We start from the raw sequence: 21953 nt of genomic DNA on the forward strand, positions 1-21953 counted from the left end.
GTAAAATTATTTTAAAAGAAATACTTAAAAACAATGTAAAAAAAACTTTAAAAAAAGAAATCCAGCATTTCAGTACTTCATTTACATTTTTCATTCATTTTTTTAAAGAAAAAAAAACTTTAATTACAATTAAAGTTAATCTGTAAACATGCAGTAATGTTGATAGTCATGATAATAAAACCTAAATACATTGAAAAACTAAACAATTCTGTAATAACAATGAAACATTCTGAAACGTTTAATCATGAGGGCAAAACTGATAATTTTATGAGACATTATACGCTCCTTGATTTTATTTGTTTGTCAAATACAGGAATAGTCCATGTACAGAAGAACTGTATTTTGAGTGAAGAGCTGTACAGTATTTACACAAAGGCTTGGTTTTCAAAAGAAGCACAGTATTAGATTGTTCCAAAATAATACTCATAGTACAGACAATCGACAAACAGTTAAAAATGAAACCCAAAAAAAAAAAAAGTTCCTATTTAAATATTACTAATACATATTTTTCCCTAGTGGGAATTGAATGCTATAGTTAGCTCTTATTTTCATGTCCATCTTCTGAAGAATGCACTGAAATAATACAGTTTTGCGTAGCTGAAAGATATTTAATTTCTTTCTTTTAATCTTTTACAGGAAAAAAAAACAATGCCATGTGTTACCGCCAACTCTTCATGAGCCTGTAGGAAGACAGCTCTGAATTTGACAACACCTTTTTTTTGGCGTATGGCATCTGAACATAACGTTATGAAATGGATAATGAAGCACTGCTGCTTTATACTGTATGTGCAAGCTCCTGTTAGAAATGTCTTTAATATAAATAATAGAAATGCAAGTATAGCTCTCTTGTTTCACTCATGTAGCATTAAGTGTTACACCGTTTAGCATTTGTCAGTTTTCCTTTTTTTTTCACGGCACTCTTCACTCGTGTATAAAGCACAACCGTCACTCCTCCACTCAAGGAAAAAAATGCAGAATAAAAGTTTGTAGTCTTAAAAAATAATCTTTGTAAAATTCAAATTGTAACAGACTTCCTCCTTGCAATATCTTTAAATTTCAAATGTTCAAAGTTTTCCCAAATCAACACAAAAATTTTTACAGTATTCTACTTCAGTCATTTCAGTTCCTGTTCACTTGTCAGTTAGTAAATTCATCGCAGCAAAGGGGGCAACGATCCATCGACTCATCTGCCCTCAACCACAACTCCCTCCCCCCCCCCCAAAAAAAAAAATTGGTCACGTCTATGTATGTGAATATGTTCTCCATATTTTCCTTTAATCCGTTTAGCACAGAAACTATGCTCTCATTGACTTCAGTAACGAAGTGCTGATTAGTTTACTTGCCAAAGGCTACCTGCTGAGAGGTGGCTCTATTGCCAGGTCATGTATCACAATCGTGTTAAGAAACGCCTCGAGAAAAACAATAGGAGAGGACTGGGGTGCTCTGTGAAAACAAATCTATGTCCTTTGTTCCACACAAGCCTGCCTCCTTAGGGTTCGTCCTTTGTCCCTCGGTGACCCCCCTCTCGAACGCTTTCATTCTGTCAGGCTTTGGCACTGAGGGTCATCAGTTCTAAGAAGGCGTTAAAGAGTGTGTCCAGCCAGATCTGATTGGCCATGCACTGCTGAACAACCTCCTCTTGCCCGGGATCTTCTGATGCCTGCTCTATAGTGTTGGTCTAAAATAAAACACAAACAGGGTTCATGCATCTTTTCCATGATTCCTTATTTTTTCCTCATTATTTCAAACATTCTATCTAGTGAAACTGTGCAGGTGTTGTTACCTCTTTTTTGCAGATTAGAAAGGTGTGGTATTTGTAATGATGCAGAGAATGGTAGAAGCTGTAGAGTCGACATGTCTCTGTTGACAGCTTGATGTCCTAAATGAGAAAAAAGTGGGTCAGAGTGGTAATGATCAAAGTTTGATTAATCTGAAAAAGTACTTTATTTTTACCACTACTGTTTTTAGCTACTGCTATTATAATAATAATATGAGTTTTGTTCTATATAAAATAAAAGGTATAAAAGGTTAAGAGAAGGCTAAAGGTATTCTAAAGGAGAAGGTATTTAGAAATTTAAGGTTAAAACGTTACTTTGAAATTTCTTTTCTAATAAGACAATGATATAAGACAAAGCTGCGTTAGAGAAAAAAAAGTGATCCTTCTTTCTCGGGCTGTATTTGTAACAAACCAGACTTAAGTCATTTTTTCCTAAACCACATCACCAATCTGCATGACATTACGTATGACTAGTGTTTAACTCACCAACCAAAAAGAGCAAAACACTTGGTGTGTAATTTAAACAGGATTTTGAAAATGTTTTTTTGTTCATCCGATAGTTTGCTACAGCAATTAAGCTAAGCTATGATCAGAAAGGCTTTGTTCGTATGACCTGATTTCAGTTCGAAAAAAAAAAAACAGTGACTGTACAGTATGTGCAAAAGGATTGCTATTTAATTATAAGAATTTTTAATACTAACTTTGTCTTAGATTTTATGTTTAATTTATAACTAATGCTTAAAAGCAAGCAGAAATACAGTTTAAGCATATAAAAAACACTAAATTAATAGATAATAAAGTCAATTTTAAAAGAATAAACTGCTTGACCAAAAAAAAAAAAGTGTTGCACATGCTAATATTTAAACTGACTGCCTTTTGCTTTGATTACATTACTCAATGTGGTGACAGTTCATGTGTGAAAATGATTCCTCAGGCTCCCAGAACAACTCTGTCACAATCGGAGTCCTGGAATATGCCCATGCCATGAGGGAATAAAAACTCCATTAATGTGATACCCTGACATTTTTGTCAGAGAAAACAACCATAAAAACATGTAAATCTGTGCTATTTCTTTTGCCTATGTGACCCTTTTTTTCTTTCTTTTTTTTGGTTTTACAATTTTTAATTAAGTCATATTTGTATAGTTGTTTAAAATTAAATAAAATTCAGTTCATCATATTCCCTCCTAGTGTTGTGTTAATAAAAAGGAATGTTATGTGTGTATAAAATATAAAATTTACCTCTGGACTTTCAGACTTGTGGGAGATTTTATTAGGCAGTTTCATAAAACTGCACAAATTCTATCAGAAACTGATAATGTTTTTAAAGAGAAAGGGTCACACATATATTTACTTGGGTTAATTGACTATTTTTCCTGTTGTTTATGGTTGACTATTGTTTATGTATACAAACTTGAACGATATGTTTGCATGTATCTTCGCATTACAGTATTTTGCAAAATGTGGATACGATTAATGGAAGATAGTAATGCGTATGTACAATATATGTATTTGGTTGTATTTAAATTTTATTTAAACCAGACATTATAACACGCAAGTAGGCACTGGCCGGTTTCTGGTTTCAAGGTATACCAACGGTTTGAAAATGTCATGGTTTCAAAACCACAAAATATTTTCCGTCATACCCTTAAATGTGGTCTGAGCTTTTCTTATTTTAACGACTCTTGTTAAAGGCATAGAGTAACACGACCCCCCTCATTGCTCAGAGACAAAGTTTGTACTCCAAATATGCTCACTTATTTTAGGAAGAAATGTCCCAGCTTTTAAAGAGTTCTCCTACAAATTGCTTGAATGATGCAGCCTGGATGGGGTGGAGTCACAAGACTACGCAGGCAGTCGGTTGTTTTTATGGGGACTGTACATGAACACACATAGATGGAAAAATACTAACAGAATTTCAACCCAAAAAATATATTTATAATATTTATTAAATATATTATAATGGTTGACATGGGCAAGATTACGACAATTAGTGGTTCTGAATGCCGGTTTCAATTCATTTTGTTAAATTAATTGCCCAGCCCTAGCCAGAACAATTACTGGACATTGGGCAGCATAATCCAGAGTAAATGAGAAAGGTTGATAGAGGTCTAATAGTCGAATAGCTACTTTTCACTATTGAGAAAACCAATCCTCTCCTTTATTATTATAACATCAACATATTCAACCTGTAAGCATTATAAAATATTTAAAATGTCATTATAAACTACAAATAGAGGGAAAAAATTGCCAAACTGATTCTATAATCTATATTTTAAAATTATTTTTACGTATTTTACGTGCACGTTTGCATTTGAAGTAGTAAAATGTTGCAGTTCTTGTATAATCCTTTAGGTGGCTTAAACTTTTCACATCCTTTGTGGCTGGAGCAAATTATTTCCAAAATCTGTTTGTTTAAAATTACAAATTACAATAATGTTGTTTTTGGTGTTCCCTGGGAATTCCCATCCCTATTGGAAACTATACGTAACAAAAAAGTGGATGATCAAATGCGATGTTTTTAGGGTCATATTGTGTCTGAAAGAAAATACCTGTGGTCTAGGGATACTCTTCTTGACACGGTTCAGTGTTTTTCGGTTATAGCACTCCCCTCCAAGTTTGACCATCACAGCTCCTGAGTCCAAAGGCTCCGCTGTTATCTGAGGGAAAGTGTTTAGGGCCTCCTTCAGGGCAAAAGTGTAAGGAAGTGTCAGAAAGAGAATGAGAAAAAGAGGGACAAAGATTTGGGATTAGTGTATGAAAGTGAACAAACTTATAGTGAACAAACAAGGCTTATAAAATATGAAAACAGCAACAAAGGCAGGGTGATACCTGATGTTGGGGGTTCATGCTGACTCGCTTCAGAAGCTTTCTCTTCTGCTCACTTAGAATGCTGTCAATCTTCCTCATTGGAGGGAGGTACAGTTCATCTGAAGAGAAAAACAAAAACAACATTAAATCAGTTTAAACTCAAAATTTTCGAGACAGAAAATAATCTGTAATCGTATAATCCTCGTACCCTCTGTGTCCTCCAGCGCCTGGATCATGTCAGGGTCCAGAGCTGTACTGACCAACATCTCCACGTAGCTTCGGTACATCTCGCGCATGACTCGAGTATTCAAGCCTGCTCTTATGGAAACTGCAAGAAATATACCTGGTTACACACACACTCGGCACAAACACACACTCACATAAACATGTCCCGAATTAAAAAGTGGTGATGCTCACTCTCATCGTCGCTGGCCGAAGAATCGGAATCGGATGACGAGGGCACTTCTTTCAACCACTTCCTTCTCTTCTTAGGCGGAGGCTCTGCCTTTACTTTGACTGACTGCTGTTTTGTGGGCCGCTCCATCTTCCTCTCCACTCCTGCCGCCCTTTTCTCTTCCTTCTTCCCGTGTTCTGTCGCAGCTGCTCGTTTCTCTGCCTTCTGGGGTGCAGGTGGTGGTGGCATTTTCTTCTCTCTGTCTCTCTTTTCTTCCCGTTCCTTAATTTTCGTCACCCGTTCCTTATCTTGGTGCTCTTTCGCCTTGAAGTTGTTCTTCTCTCTGGTGTCACGCTGATCCTTCTCTTTCACCCTTTCTCTTTCTTTGTCTTTCTCATCTCTCACAACGCGAGGCACCGTCTGATTGTTAGGAGGCGGGGTCACCTTTGGGACTGGATGAGACTGTGACTGCCGTCTGAATATTTACAGGAGATAGATGATTTAGGTGTCATACTAAACGTTATATAAAAAAATATACATTGACTTTAAGCATGCTTATAAGCAACAGAATAACTGATTGAAATGAAAGAAAAAGTGTTATAATGTGATGAAGTTTAAGTACCTGAGCGTCACAGATGGCCTATGCCAGGGCTTGCGAGAACAAACTCTTACATAGTCCTTCTTATTCACATTCTCCAGGAATTTCACATATAACCGCTGGTACCGTTTTTTTGCGTCACCAAAGTAACCAAGATACTGCAGCAGGGAAGATGAACCAACAATAAACAAAATGATGGCATCAAATCAAAAGATCCAAAATGGTAGATAAAATTCCACATTTTTCTGATGCACAGATTACAAGAACAACTGTAGACTAATCTATTGGTTATGACTTTATAAATAGTTTATATTTTTAGATATGAATCACATTTGGAATTGACTTACATTGCTAGTGGCACAGAACTGCCTCTGTCCATCTTTAATTTCTGGTGCAAACTTCTGAAGCAGAGCTTTCTGTACACGCCAGATTGGTGGAGGCTCCCGACCTGTCTGCAGGGCCAGCTGAGGACAGAGAATTTAAATAGCACCGTAGACAAGAATACTATCTATTAACGAAATATCAATACACATTCACCCTACTATATTGAGTAGATATCAGTTTTTTCTTATGTAGTTTTCCTCATTCCTTATATACGGCAGTACTTTGGACGCATATGTGAATGGCTTGCTCATGTAGCCCGCATGGGGGTCGGTGGTAGGACCACATATTTGCTTTGTATTTACTCAGGGTGGTGTGTCTTAAGATCTATGTAGCTCTTTTGTTCTGTGAATAAACCAGAGACGTTTTTGACACATTTTGTGTGTAAGTGTTTCCTTGCAGTGGACAGAACTATTGATTCAATCAGATTTTAAACTTCAAAGTAGACTAGCAAGATCGTTTAGTAACAAAAACAAATTCTGTTAAATATATTGAGTATTCTACTAATACAGTCACAACAGTGGATGGCTGAAGTACCGACATATGTTAACCGACATATGTATAAATAGTATTTTTGTTGCGGTATGTATTTTGTTAGAGGTGTATTACAAAGCAAAAAAGAAGTAAAGAAAAAAAAGATTATTTGATAGTTACCTCGTTATCTGCGAGCTTACTCTATACTTTTTCACACAGAAAAAAATAACCTAACAATTGATAGCTTGTGTTCTGCTGACTATTTTCATATGCAGTATGTTTTGGTGGACATGGCACCTTAGTCAAAAGAGAAACAAGCGTGTGAAAATGAATGAAGAACTTTAATTTAATGAGGTTTGATTTATTATCATAATGGGATTGCCTCAAATGGTATACAAATATGTTTATAAAATACCCTTTTGAAATGGTGTACAAGTAACATTAATACTGAAATTTCAAGCTTTCTAATTAATAGCTAACTAACTTCTGCAGTTAAATTCCAAATACATCAACTACTGCCCTTGTTCAGGGGTTACAGAGAGATTTGAGCCAATTGTTAAAAGCTAGTTAGCAGTGTAGCTCAATGGTTTAGAAGCAATTCAGAATGACTTAGAAGCAATTACTAGGAAGACAATGTGTTGTTTAAGATAACATAACATTATTAGATTTATTTTCTTGCTGAAAATGCTCTCGTAAGTGGATTTGAATGTGGCTTTTGGCACTGGAATCCACTAAGTAAGGTCCCTTTCGACATCCAGAAGTGGGCGGGACAACAGCAGATAGAGGGACAAGAGTAGTAATAATTTCAGCCAATTTCAAGTGTATGGTTTTGACACATGAACTTAATGACTAAGATGGATGGATTTTTCAGATTAATGGAAAAGAAATCAGAAGGCATGGATTAACAGAAACCAGAAACTAAACCAGAAAAATAAAAAGTTTAAAGCCATCGCCTTTAAACAATGAAATTCGCAAAATAGTGCTGTGTAATGAAATATAATGAGTAATACTGTGAGTATTAGGTGTTTTGCACATACGTATACGATGTAACTCTTATATACATTCCATCTTTAAACATGAGCCGAACCATAAGCTTGGCCCAAAACACAATGTCTACGGTGTGTACCTTAAGGGTTTTGATGTCCTCTATCCGTACCACAAATTCATCCCTTTCCCTGAAGATCCCCTCTCCTCCACTTTCACTCTCATCCTCATCAGTCTCTCCGGCAATGGCAGCGCCGCTCTGTTTCTGTGCCAGGTGTAATGGCAGGATTTGAGGTGCTGGGGGTTCTTCTGGGGAGGGAGGAGCTGGAGCAGGCTGCTGAGGTCGCGGAGGGCTTGGGGGTGTCGGGGTCTCGGATGGTGGAGGAGATGATACAGGCAGAGGATGCGGAGGAGAGAGAACAGGTATGGAGGTGGCAACGGGGCTGGGTGGGGGTGAAGATTGCTGAACTGTGGGTTTCTGTGGTGGAGATAAGTTGTCCTCCAGCTCAGGAAGGGGTGAGGGGAGAGAAAGTGGAGGAAGAGGAGGGGGAGAAGGTGAAGATGAAGATGCAGGGGATGAGGGGAAAAGAGGTGGAAGCAAATGGGGAGCTGTTGCTTGAGAAGCCTCTTTAGGTGAGTCTGCAAGATAAAAGAAACATTTATCAATTTTATAAGCACACCATGAAATATGAACAGTAACAAGCCCTTTAGTGCTCCAATGTGGTGACATTTATCTATAGAGTTGCTAGCTGTCACCCTGTCTGAACTGAGTTTGTTTGTGCCCTCTTTTCATACCTCCTAATTTTGGAACACTCAGCAACTCCATTTCTGGGTCTTTCTCTTCTACGCTTTTGTCTTGCTCTTCTTCTTTGTCTTCATCTTTCACTGTTTCCTCCTCAAGCTCGTCACCCTGCTCATCTCTTGACAATAGGGCAGATTCAATAGACTGTGCATGTGGAAGTGAGGACGACTGCGTGTGCATATGCGGTGGGGTTTGTGGGCTAAGGGAAGGTGGCTGTTGTGTTGGTGTCAGCGGTGCAGGAGGAAGTGGAGGAGGAGGTGGAGGGAGAGACGGAGGCTGCATTGAAGATGTGCTCAGCTGTGGAGTGTCATACAGAGCAGAAATGGCTGACGAGATGCTCTTTTGTAGATCCTGGTTTTTGCCCACAGAGTCTTCTTCGTCTGAGGAGAATGATGGAAGTGTTTCCAGATTCCTCTTGAGTTCTTCATCCAAGCGCTTGCAAGGACTGGGGCATCCACCCAAAGACAGCCCTCCATCACCTTCACTATCCCCATACCCAGACGACGCAGTAGGTGCTGGTGGAGGGGGTGGTTGAGGAGATATGGGATGGATACCTCCACTTTTTCCTGGAGATGAATCACCATTCCCAGAGCTGCTCCCTGGCCTTTTTCCGGATTTTAGAAAATCCAAAAAAGAAGCCACAAAGCCGGTCTTCTCAGAATCTTTCTCTTCCATCTGAAAAATGCCAAATTACACACATGATGAATGTGAACAAATAAGGATTACAGCGCACAGATAATAAAACTTACAAGTAGTTATTAAATATATTAAAAAAAAAAACATGGTTCTTTCTCTTACATCTTGTGTTTTGGCCTTGTTCTTATCTATAGGTCTGCTCATATCAGGCACTCCGGGTGTCCCTGGGCTCAGACCCAAAGACGGGGCAGAGCCCACAGAGCCATCTGAGAGGGCTGGGTCAGTACCAGACAAAGAATCTGTCCGCAAGAGGGCATCAGAAGATGACATTGTACCAATAGGAAGCTTAATCTACAAAATACAAAACAATCACACATTTACCAGACATATACAGTTAACCCTTAATATATCTTCTCATAAAATAAAAAAAAACTTAAATATTAAATAAAAAATATAGAAAACTCTTTTCCCAAACTTGCCTTGATAGGTTTAATTGGCTCTTGGTGTGGCTGGTGATGCATTTGCTGTTGCTGCATGTGTTGTTGATACAGCTGATTCTGATCTTTGTTGTCCATCATAGATTCATCTCGCCTCCCTCTGCCTCTGCCTCTGCCTCTACCCCTGCCTCTCTCAGGAACATATCCTGTTCCACATTCTCCCATCATGGCCCTGGAGTGGTGGGGCTCAGGCAAAGGCCGTATGCGTGGGCGGCCACGAGGTCTTGGAGGACCTTCCCGTTTGGGCTTGGTGGGTTTCCTGCCTCTCTTTTTTGGTCCATCATGGGGAAGTAATTGTGGAGGTGGACCAAGAGAGGGATATCCAAAATCCAAATCACCCATAAGAGGACTCATAGTTCCACCACCTGACTTCCGACAGCTGGATACAAGATCAGGAATGAGGTCAGGGAGTCTTCGGCTATTTAGTCGAATGTCAGCAGGAACATCAGCCTTATCTTCATCGTCCTCAAATTCATACTCCTGTGCATAACTCTTTTTGGGAAGTGAATTAGGATCAGGTCTCTCCTTCAGCAAGTGAAAAGAGCTGGACTTCAGGAGCTTTTTGGGTCGGGATGAGCAGAAGATTGGAGAGGTGAGTCCTCCTGATCCAGAACCAGAACCTCCAGAGCTTACCATCTTAGCACCAGATCCTTCCCCAACATTTGCGCCACTTCCCATTCCAAGGCTAGTAGGCTGAGACTGTATCAATCCAAGTTGCTCTGTATTTACTGTTGATGGGAGCTCATGGGTCTTTAATGAGTCAAGGTCAAGGTGCATGGTTCCATTGTCAGGCTCTGCAAGATCATGACAATACTGCCCATAATCCTGATCGCCAGGGTGACCAAGCATGTCATAGCTTGCACCATTATCATCCCCTCCACCTTCAGCAGTTGATTTTATGCCCTCCATACCTTCTTGTCCAGTCTGAGCTTGAGAAACCCCATCTTGACTCTGCCCTGTTCCGCCAGAGCAACTTGACTTGTATTCGTCAGGGCAGAACATGTCCTCCATCCCAGGAAAGAAAGATCGCTCTTCATCTGGAAGGAGAGAGTCTGGGAAACATATAGATGTTAATGGAACAAATCTCTGGTTTTGATGAGACTGATTTTGATTTGTATTTGACTTCACTGTTGAGCCCCTAGAGTCAAAGTGATGGTCTCCTTGATGCTGTTGGTCAAGCTGAGCTTGAGGAAGCTGAGTAGAATGGGAGGAGTGAGACTGCTCTTGCTGCTGTGCAGTTGCAGAGGTTGACTGAGAAGCAAGGTGGTGATGGCTCTGTTGATTTTGATGCTGAGAGTGAGCATGATGAGCATGGGAGTTAGGATGCTGAGCTTGAGGGGCTTGCTGAGATTGGTGGTGGTGATGTGAAAGGTGATGCCCATGGGTGGGAGCGGATAAGCCCAAGTCTGGCTCAGAAAGATACGAATGTAGCTCAGAGGGATGGTGTTGTGAAGGATGATGAGATGAAAGTCTCTGCTGATCTTGTGATCTGTGTCTCTCAACAGTTCCTCCAGCTCCAGAATTTCCTCTGCCTCCTTCATTTCCTGCTCTATCATCGACCATTCCTCCTTCCTGACTCGAGGTTCGAGAAAGAGAGCGCTCCAGCATGTCCAGAGAAGACACTGTGGTGGATTTTTGATGGTTCTGGTCCTGCTGCTGAGAACTATGGCTATAGTGACTAGCAGCTTCCAAAGCTTGGGTCTGGAGTTGAAGCTGCAATTGGGATGCTTGAGGCTGGGAATGGGTTTCTGCTGCAGAAACTCCACCTGCTGCTTCCATTAAAGCCTGCTGGTTAGCAGGGTGTTGCTGTTGCTGACTGTCTATTTTGCTGCGAGTTGTGTGGGAGAGAACTGACTGTAATAAATGGGGAGGCTGACGGGACTGGTCTGTTGGAGATTCCATTAATGTTTGAGATTGAGACTGATGCTGTTGTTGCTGCTGTTGGTGCTGATGGGACTGATGATGACCAGATTGCTGTTGGTGGTGGTGCTGTTGCAGATCTGGTGTCTTGCGTATGTACGCCATATCTGCTGCTTCTTGGGACTTTTTCTGAAGATCCATATGGGGATGAGAGTGTAAGTGAGAATGTGTAGGTGTGTGTGGAGTGTGTTGATGGTGAGAGGATGGATGCTGCGAAATAGAATGCTGGGAAAAAGGATCACCCCGACCATAGTGGACCACTGAGCCCATTGAGTCATGGTGATGATGCGAATGGGAATGAGTTTGATCTGGGTTCCCTCGTCCACCTCCATCTGTGACAGATCTGCTGCTCTTCTGCTGCTGCTGCTGCTGTTGATGTTTGTGTTGCTGCTGTTGATGTTGTGTTTGGTGTTGTTGCTGATGCTGTTGCTTTTTTAAAGACATTTCCAACTGACTGTCCAGGCCTGCTCCGTTTCCTGTCCCAGACACTGCAGCATTTGAAGTGGCACTATGAGTTCGAATAACACTTTGAAGATGATATCTCTCCTCTGAGCTCTTGCTCATCTCATAGGATAAACCCTTGCCTCCATCTTGGGTTGGAAGAACTGGTGGTTGTTGTGTAGACTGTGAGGAATGATGGCTTTGAGGGGGATGATGATGAGATGCTTGAGGAGTAGGACTTTGAGCCTGAAGAAGATGCTGGATGAGGAAATCATCATCATCATCATCCTGTTGTGGTCGAGACTCGGTCACACCAAGCAGGCTTGTATCCGACTTGGTTTTAGGAGGTGCAGATGGATGGTACGATTGTGATCGAGGTCCTCGGGTATCTGGGTAGCCTTGTGGAGAGGGTAAGAAAGAAGGAGAGAGAACGGAAGATAGGTATTTGTTGGATCCTGTTCCAACAGGTGACTGAGCGGGCCGTGAAGGAGCAGGAGAATGCAGACCTGGGCGAATGATTCCAGAGTTGCCAGAAGGAGATGGGCTGGAATCAGGGATGTGGTAAGACGCTCCTCCGCCTGCCACACTATTTCCACCTCCTGTACTGGTACTTCCTCCATTGCTGCTTCCACCAGCTGTTCCCCCACTTCCCCCTGAACATAAAAGTGCAGGAGAGTGTCCTGAGGCAGCATAGCCCATGGAGGGGCTTCCAGCTCCCCCCAGTGATGGAGGCAATGAGCCATAACCTGAATCTGTTCCATATACTGATTCTGCTGAAAATGACTGGCTTCCCAGATTCCCATATCCTTTTGCTACTCCAGAGGTCCTGGCTGAAGGGAGCTCATGCGTTTGTGGGGAACTGAACCCTGCATATGACTGCGATAAGTGTGATGGCGGCTGGCTGGGGGAAAAAGACTGAGGCTGCTGTTGGGGCGGGGTCTGGCCTGTCAGACTATTAGATGACTTAACTGGTGCCACTGGCGAGCCATAGCCTGACAGACATGCTTTGGGAAGGGTCTGTTGAGAGGAGTTGGTGCTGGGAGCAGACTGGGAATGTGTTTGCGGAGGAGGCACAGACTGAGTTGGTGGCTGCTGCCGAGAGGAAGCAGATGCAGAAGTAGAGCTTGGAATGGAGTTGGTTTGGCGTGCACTGGCAGATGCTGAGGAGGAAGAAGACGACGAGGAAGATGACGAAGCAGAAGAAGCAGAAGGTGGAGTATGGGGAGTTCTGGAAGATGACCCAGAGCCAGAAGAAGAATAACCACTGCTGGAACTGCTTTTTGCTGCTTTTCCAGGCCCACCAGAGGATGACGATGAGGACGATCCATAAGAAGGTTGGATAATGGGTCGGTACTGCTCTGTCCTGGGGGAAGGCTTATGGTCAGAAGAAGGGCTGTGCTCTCCCAATGGACTGCAAGAAAGACCAGCATGACGAGGATGGGGGGCCTGCTGATACCCAGACACTCCACAACTGAGGTAATGCTGCAGGGGATGAGGTGTGGAAGAGGGAGCTTGTGCTGGCGAAGGACGTTGGTAGTGCTTAATGACACTGTCTTGTCGTGGTACAGTCCGCTCTTGGGAGGTTGGCTGAGGGGGAGCTGGAGCAGATGAGAACACTGACGCACTATATAACTGTGAGGACTGGTCCTGAAGCTGTGAGGACAGCAGGTTAAACTGGTGAGACTGCAGATGGCGTGCAGAAGCAGAAGCTGCTGAGGTTGCCTGAGCAGAAGTAACACCACTACCACCGCTAGGGTCATGGCTCCCACGGTAGGCTGCGGCAGCACCCTGAGATGACAACAGACGATCAAAGCCCAGACTTGACTGAGAGGGCGTCTTAATGTGCAGCAAAGGATCATGGGGAGACAAGAGACCATTTGAGGTGGGGCTAAATGTAGGAGTGTCCTGTAACGACAGTGAAGGAGTCACCCCAGGAAAGGAGCGTCCAGAAAATGAAGCTGGGTGCTGGTAGGCTGACAAGGCGGAGGATGATGGAAATGAACCAGAACCAGGAAGGGCACCAGAGATGAAAAGCTCTGCAGGCGCAGGTGTGTGCATTGCTAAAGAAAAATGAAAAGAGGCAAAATACAGAAATAGACAAAATACATGAATATTTAATAAACAAACAAAACAAATAATAAAGAAATTCCAATTCCGATGGACTCTAAATCTATAAAATTAAAACAAAATCATATAGTGTTTAAAAAAAAACAGTATAAACGCCTAAAAAATGCCTATTATCATTTCCTAAATGTATGCTTCATAAGTTGTTGCTGTGGTAATGCTGTGCTAGATTCAAGATTCAAGATTCAAATAACTTTATTAATCCCAAAGTTATTTGAAACTTGACCACTCCTAATTTTAATGAGGTGTTCATTGTTTATATCCATAACTTACAAACTGCCACTGTTCTAGCCCATCAGGAACTCACCGGTCTGCCAAGACGGAGTGCGGAACTGGGAGAGAAGTGAAGAAGCGGAAGGTGGTGGCTGTGGTCCTCTGGACTCCAGAGCTGAAATCAGGTTCATAACAGAGGGATCGTGGCCTGAGGGACTTGCATGGTGAAGCCCAGCATCAAAAAGCCCAGACAAGCCTATAAAATACACCAACTTATAAGTTAAAACAACAAGCATGAATGGTGTTTACAGCCAAAAACAACCTCAAACATTATATTGTATACACATATTATATGTGCCTATAATGCAGATTCCAAAAAAAATACACCTAGCACAGAAAGGTATTCATTTTTATTAGGGTTGAGTTATGTGACACTTTTTATTGTAATAAATATATCAAGTTAAATTGTATGAGGACATCAAAGGTTTTGTCAGTTGTTCCTAGGGCACTAATCTACTACATGCATAATATAAAAAATAAAAAGCCTTAATGTGACTCCCACAAGGTGTTGTAGTGCTTTTCCATCCTTACTGACACATAACCCTACTAATGCTGCATGATTCATAAAAATAAATAAATAAAAGTAAATCACACTTGACTGAAATTGCGATTGTGAAATTGAAATTGCGATTGTGACTATTAAACATATTAAATTTAGTATTCAAACATATTTATCCAGGCTTACAGCAGATAATGCAACTAATGATAAAAATAAGAGGATTAAAATTTATTTAACAATTTATAAAAGTTCACTCTCAAACTGTACAGTGTCGTATGAGGCCAGGGGACTTGTGGCACGAGGTGGGACACAGATGGGGTGCCAGTCCAGTCCAGTCCATAGCAGGCCACAAGCACATACACATACACTGTTGGAAACGTGTATTTAGACTGTGGGACGTAACCGAAGTTCCTGGGGAAACCCACCAAGTACAGGGAGAGCATGCAAACTCCAAGCACACAAACCAAAATGTGGGACCTAAACCTTTAACCCTGGAGGTGTGAAACCACAGTGCTGCTCCACCTCAAACGTTATTCCAAACACATAAACAAATATTTAAATTATTTACAAACTGTACATGATCTCCTGACTATGCATATTTTGCCTGTAATAAATGGCTTTTTTTTTTCAGATTAGATAATTGCATGGTTTCATAATGAGATTTTATCACTGCAACTTGCACATGGCAGGATTTTACACTGCCTCCTCTACCTTCCTTACTACCTTCCCTTTTTACCATATTTATCATATTATTTTTTTTATTATATTCATAATTTCTTTACATTCCCACACTACATTGCTTCTCAGCTGTTATATCTTTATATATTATATATTCATCTTATATTTATTCTACATATTTTCATTACATTCTATTAATTTACTCCTGCTTACTTGCAGTCCTGGTGTCACCACTCTGCACCCACTGCAACCACTTGTCATTATATCACATATAACTGTGTGTGTGAATAATAAAAGCATAAAAGCTTTAAACAGCAACATTTTATTCAAATGATATATATATATATATATTACACCAGGTATCTCTCATGTGATGTTAATTTTCATTCAAAAGAACAATGGTTAGTGTGAGGCACAACTAGTTTGTTTTAAAGGAAGCACACACACCCAAAGGCAAGTGTGACAATACTTTCATTTTTAGTAAGCAGAGAGAGGATTTTAATGGCTGCCTTTCCATCATACTGTAGCAACTTTAGTGGAAATACATAATAATGAATAATAAATTAATTCTCACATGATGCAAAATTGCCAAAAACATAATCTATGCACGTCTAACTGAAACTCTAATGTCTCTTTAGTGTTCAGCTAATTTATGTTATCTTATGCAGGATGTAAACAAAATGAATAGAAAGCCATTGGGGATATTCCCTCGAATATAGAATAGCTGACTTTTTTTTCTCGTCACATGGAAAAAACAAAGATCAAGTTAATTAGTGACATGAAATTCTTACTAAAAAAATAATTGGTAAATAGTAAAAAATCTGTCACTTCTAGCCTTCCACTGGATTGTTGGGACATGTTGTCTAAGACATGTGAAACATTAGTTAGAAACTGTGTTCAACTGTGTGTGACCAGTTGATGCCCTGCACTACTTTTAGTTCCAACTGTATACCATGACTTCACTTGCATCATACCTAGGCAAGAAGGGTAAACCCAAATCAGCAAGAGTATTTTAGGTACCACAGAGGTAATTTGAGCTCTTCTGCAATGTTACAAGAAATTTCCAAAATGAGCACAACTGGCATAGACACAAAGTCACTCACCCAGACTCCTTCCGGCTGCACCCCACGCTCCACCCTGTCCAGAGCTTCCTGGGTGGTGATTGGTTGCATAACCTTGTAGCGGATGAGGAGTGGCATAGGCTTGCCTGTGGAGGAGTTCCGACTCTGGATGGGAAGATCTGGAGGTTCCGTACACCAAACTGACAAAAAAAAAAAAAAAAAGATAAGAGCATATTACAAATTTTACATAATTATACAATTTCAACTCACAGTAAGGTTAGACATTATTTAAACAATTGAAAAAGTGTAAGTATGCCCAGGTTACTTCAACTACAGACCTTTTTCATTAAACATAATTATATGTTTTTATATAAGTTATTAATATGATAATACACTGCTTCTCATTGATCTACAACTTTTATCGTGAGTTATTACTGTTACACACAAAACAGTCAATCAAAGCCATTGACCTTTAAAGAACAATCATCATATTCCATTTCAATATACTGTATAGCTCATTAAACATGACCTATATTTGTCAATACATCCTTCCTAACAAACTATTTATGTACACAAATGCAAATGTGGGTTTGTACTCTAATGATTAATCATGATCACTCACACAACCATGGTTAAATGATTGTATAATAATTATGACAGGCCTTATCTTACCGTATTCTGTTTATGTAACATTTATGTTGTAACACTGTATTTATATTATTACTGTATTATTACATGTATTTAATCTATATAGCCAAATGTATGTGGGCACCTGACCACCATAAACATAGGTATTTTCTAAATCTTTGCCACAGATATGGAAGCACAAAAAAATGTTAAGGGATCTTTACGAATGCTGCAGCAATAGAATTTCCCTTTACCGAAAACTAAGAAGCCCAAAACTAGTTTCAGCATGGCAATGCCCCGGTGCACAAACTGAGCTCCAAGAAGGCACGGTTAACTACGTTTGGAGTAGAAAAATTGAATTGGGCTGCACAGAGCCCTGACCTTTGAACACCTTTGGAGATGAACTGAAACATCAACTGCAACCCAGGCCACTTTGTCCAACATCACTGCCTGACCTTAAATCCCACAGCCACGCTCCAAAACCTAGGGAAAAGCATGGCCTGAAGATCGGAGGGTCTTATAACAGCAAAGAGGCGACTAAATCTGGAATGAGATGTTCAACAGTGACATACGAATGTGATGGTCAGGTGTCCGATATATTTTGCCTGTACGTTGTGCATAGATTATTTCATTACATCTTGAGACATAAATTTAAAAAAGGTGTTCTAAACCTAAACGCCTGTGAATATCAAAATATGTCATATGAAATGCTGCCTTAAGCCCTATTCGCACAGGATCAGTATTATCTGGGGACCTTGTGTGATTTAAAAATTATCCCCCCCCCCACCATCTGAATTTCATGTGATGCATTCGCACGGGATAAGCAAAGTGAGCGATTTTACTCGGGTAATATAGACCCCGGCAAATCCTGGGCTAATCACAGACATGCTAATCGTCACGGGGCTAATATTATTACACTGTAATAATATCATTTGGTAATTTGATTTAGTCACAGGATTTCGGTACTCTGAAAAATATGGTGGGGTTAATTTTTCAAGATTCAAGATTCAAGATTCAAATAACTTTATTAATCCCAGAGGGAAATTGCTTTTTTTACTTTGCAAATTACGACATGGACGAATTACACAGGATTAAGATCACAGACAAACCTCCACAGTTATTACAGATAATACCTGTAATACTAATCCCGTGTGAATAGGGCTTTAAACACACAAATTAAAAAGTACTTGTTAACTACCTGATTGATGCTTTTTTTCCCTGTGAATAAATTACTTGTGAGCTGTGAGTTGATCTGTCAAATGCTGTATATTATTAATGTTTTACAACAATGTAACAAAACAAAACAATAAATTGCAAAACTTCAAAGCATTAAAGTCATGATGGCGTGCAGAAACCGTGGCAAGATTCATCGTATACATGACCTGAATACAGGCTGTGTGAGCAGAAACACACGGCTGCTGGTGCTCCTGAATTATCATTTGATTTGCATTTGTTGCAGAGCATCCTCGGGAAGAACATCGTGCACAACCTGAACATGCATGCAAGCTTAACATTTGCATTCGGCTAATATCACTCTAATAGCGGGAACATATGTCCTAGCACACGGGCTAACGCAACAGTTCAGCTAAGACTGGAATGGAGGAGGATGGCTAAAGAGCTTAGCAGCACTAGCATCTCCAAGTGCTGAGTGCGAAGAATAAAACGCTTTAGATTGACAGATAGATCGACAGATAGGTCTGTGATGGTGTTTAAAATAAAATATGCAATTACACTCGTTGTGCATGGTATGTATTTAGGATTTGCCTGCACGAACAAAGGCGTGTGTGGTGTTCCAGGTGCAGGCCTATATGCGACAGCGGCGACCATGATGTTGTTAGCAAGCTAACGTCAGCTGGAAGAACAGCCATGCTAGGCTCGAGTGCGTTCTGCTTCTCGTCAAAATGCGAAAATTACTGATTTAAAATTTGTGTGTGTGTTATGCATTTACGCATGCTGATTGGTAGGAAAATCAAACTTCATACTGCGGTTTGATGCATAGCACGCTTGTTAAAAAAAAAAAAAAAAAGAAAGAAAAAAAACCTGCAAGTGTAATACTGTGTTCATCCTTTATTATCGTGCATGCATTTATTTTTATAACTTATCACTTGTGCATTTGCTTGTTCTCAATCGGAATCACTCCTTGCTTGACGAAAGCATTATGATAAATATTTCACATTCAATATATCAAAGACTAATAATAATAAATCCGGGTGAACAAGCTTTACCCCGCCCCCCTCATTTTTTCCTCCTTCTTCCTTTTCCCCATCTTTCTCCTTCTGTGTCTGCTCTGTCTTTAGTCTTTACCCCCACAAACCTGCACATTAGGCTGTCAAACACATCACATTCCTCCCATTTCCACCCTGGCTTATCTGAATAACAAAACACACACACACACACATCCCCCTGTACAACATTAAGGACCAGCGTCTTATGACATCCCACGCAAATGCATCGTCAGACACAGATGCACCGAGTTCATTACCAAGACCAATCACACACCGCACACACACACACGGCGACATTACGCTGTTCATGCAATTGATTTGCGGATGTATGCTAGATTTGTATTATTAGTCTTATTGATTTTATTTTTCATTTTACCTTGCTTTAGCTGATCGCTCATAGCTCCATCCGGCTCCTGCGCCCAAATCCCCGAAACCTGCACCCGGATAATTCCTGTCCATTTCTGACACGGATGATCGAACGAAGGGGGAAAAAACGAAAAAATAAATAAATAAAAATGAATTACAATAATAAAAACAGATCCCGATCCAGGCTGTGCAAAGTGTTGACGCGATCGCTTGCTAAATTGCGATCATTCTACCTTGATGAGAACCGTGTGTGTGTGGATAGGAGTGAAAAAATAGCATATTGAGAGAGACAGAGAGAGGGAAATGGAGGGGAGGAGAGTGAGAGAGAGAGTGCGTGATACAGGGGGGTGTTCACCAAACCACCTCCAAAAAAAAAACCACACACTCTCTCATATACACACACACCTCACTTCCTTTTCAGTTTCAAAATCAGCTTACGCCGATTACAAAACGTACACCCGGGTGTTTTTTTTCCCCTTGACTGACTGATGACCGTATACGTCCTGCTGTCCCTTGTCTCTTGTGTGTGTGTGTCTCTCTCTCCTCCCCTTTCTTCACTAAGAGCTGCTTTATTAGAATTAAAAAATGGTGGAGCAGTAATGCCTAACTGTCTGCTACGCACACGCTACATTTCTCCCTTCTCCTTCAGGAAAAAAAAAACCATAAAACAACCCCACAGACTTAAACTTACCCCCTTACCCCCCGAGCTTCACAAGCCTCACAACGCCCACACAATGCTTCTCTTTCCCACACGAAGAACCGTTTAGCCGTGAGCTAACGTCCTAGCAACGCGCTACACAGAGAGAGAGAGACAGAGCTAAGCTAACTCCGGCTCTGTCGACGCATCAAAATAAACCGTTCGGTTTCCCTAAAAAACGGCTTTCTCTCGTGCCCCTGCTCTTCTTTTCTAAAGGTTATTTCTTTACACAAAAAATACAGTAAGACGTCAAGAGCGAGGCTCGTTTTCATCTTTTTTTTTCATAATATTACTCATTTTCCCCCCTCGAAGACGCCATTTTTGAAGGCGGCCGTGCTCTCCTCCTCTCCCCCTACTCTCCCACCCCTCCTCCTCCTCGTTCTCCTCCTGCCTCTCCCGCCCCTCGTGCGCGCTCGTGCTCCAACTCGCGCGTGGTCTGCTGCTTCGCCCCAACTCGCCCACTTCCAGTGTGAGAGAGAGAGAGAGAGAGAGAGAGAGGAAGTGCTAAACCGCACAGTACCGTACCGAACAGAGAGCACCACGCCACCACAGGCACATGTATATGTATATGATCGTAAAAGTGCTGTGGAGCACCTTGGCACCGGCTTGTTAAAATCCTACTGTGTTTGTGTATGGAGTATTCTTGTTATTAACAACATATAAACCATGCATAACATACTGAAATTACAATTTTCACCAATAAGCCAGCCCACTCATTTTCAGTCTTCCCCGAATTGTCCAAAACAATTCACATGACCCAAGATGCAAGACACCAGACCCAACAACGCAGAAGAGCTGAAGGCCGCAATGATAGAGTGTATATTGCTGCTGCGTTTTTGGGTCTTGCATCTTCCTCTTCACAATACTCATACTACATAGATCAGATCTGATATACACAGTGGACCAACCCAGCAGATGACATGGTTCCTCAAACCACAATTGACTGTGCAAACTACAGTGGACCTCAAGCAACTTGGATCCTGTTCATCCAGACTCTAAGACACAGGTCAGGGAAGATGCCTTAGACGTTGTTGTTCTGGGTCATGAGTGGTTTGACACAAGGAATGTGACAGTTGTTGCCCATGTTCTGGATAATCTGTGCTTGGTGGATCTTGCTTGGTGGGTTTCCTCCAGATACTGTACTCTGGTTTCCTTCCACAGTTCAAAGATATGCAATGCAGATTAGGCTAGCTGCCAGTTTACAAACTATAATGTTTGTGGTGTACTCTTGTTCTCACGTTATTAACTACATTTAAACTATGCATAATATACTACAATTTATGCTCATCGGTAAAGCCCACTCATTTTCAGTTGTCTCCAAATTATCATAAAAAATGTAGATCGCATTCAAACCATATGCATGTGCTCTTTGTGTTTTGACTATGGTCAGATATCCTTGAGCAGAATGTGTGCTGTGATGGAGTTTTTTAAAGTATTTATTTATTTTTAAAAATATATCAATTTCAACTTATATAAATAATATACTGTAAGTAATACTGTATTTCTATGACCTTATTTATACACTGTGTGTGTGTGTGTGTGTGTGTGTGTGTGTGTGTGTGTGTGTGTGTGTGTGTGGCGTGGTGGTTAGCTCTGTGGCCTCACACCTCTAGGGTCCAGGGTCCTTATATACGTAAGTACTGTATATAGTACTTTTGTTTTGTTTAATTTTGTTACTAAAATATTTAA

The 21953-nt window shown here is 40.8% G+C and overlaps 1 protein-coding gene across 1 annotated transcript; it reads right to left on the reverse strand.

Moving 5' to 3' along the window:
* Positions 1-262: 262 nt before the first annotated feature.
* On the reverse strand, positions 263-20624 carry prr12a (proline rich 12a). The gene is made up of 16 exons (XM_053510966.1): positions 20259-20624; positions 19578-19662; positions 16392-16549; positions 14146-14307; positions 9336-13774; positions 9019-9207; positions 8214-8895; positions 7561-8057; positions 5927-6043; positions 5604-5737; positions 5005-5456; positions 4796-4915; positions 4609-4706; positions 4329-4460; positions 1784-1879; positions 263-1678 (listed from the first exon to the last, which is right to left on the reverse strand). The coding sequence occupies exons 2-16, from the start codon at positions 19658-19660 to the stop codon at positions 1544-1546; spliced, it is 7494 nt and encodes a 2497-aa protein (XP_053366941.1). The 5' UTR covers positions 19661-19662; positions 20259-20624; the 3' UTR covers positions 263-1543.
* Positions 20625-21953: the final 1329 nt, after the last annotated feature.

The sequence above is a fragment of the Clarias gariepinus genome, chromosome 14 (assembly GCF_024256425.1).
Source record: "Clarias gariepinus isolate MV-2021 ecotype Netherlands chromosome 14, CGAR_prim_01v2, whole genome shotgun sequence".
NCBI classification, from domain to species: domain Eukaryota; kingdom Metazoa; phylum Chordata; class Actinopteri; order Siluriformes; family Clariidae; genus Clarias; species Clarias gariepinus.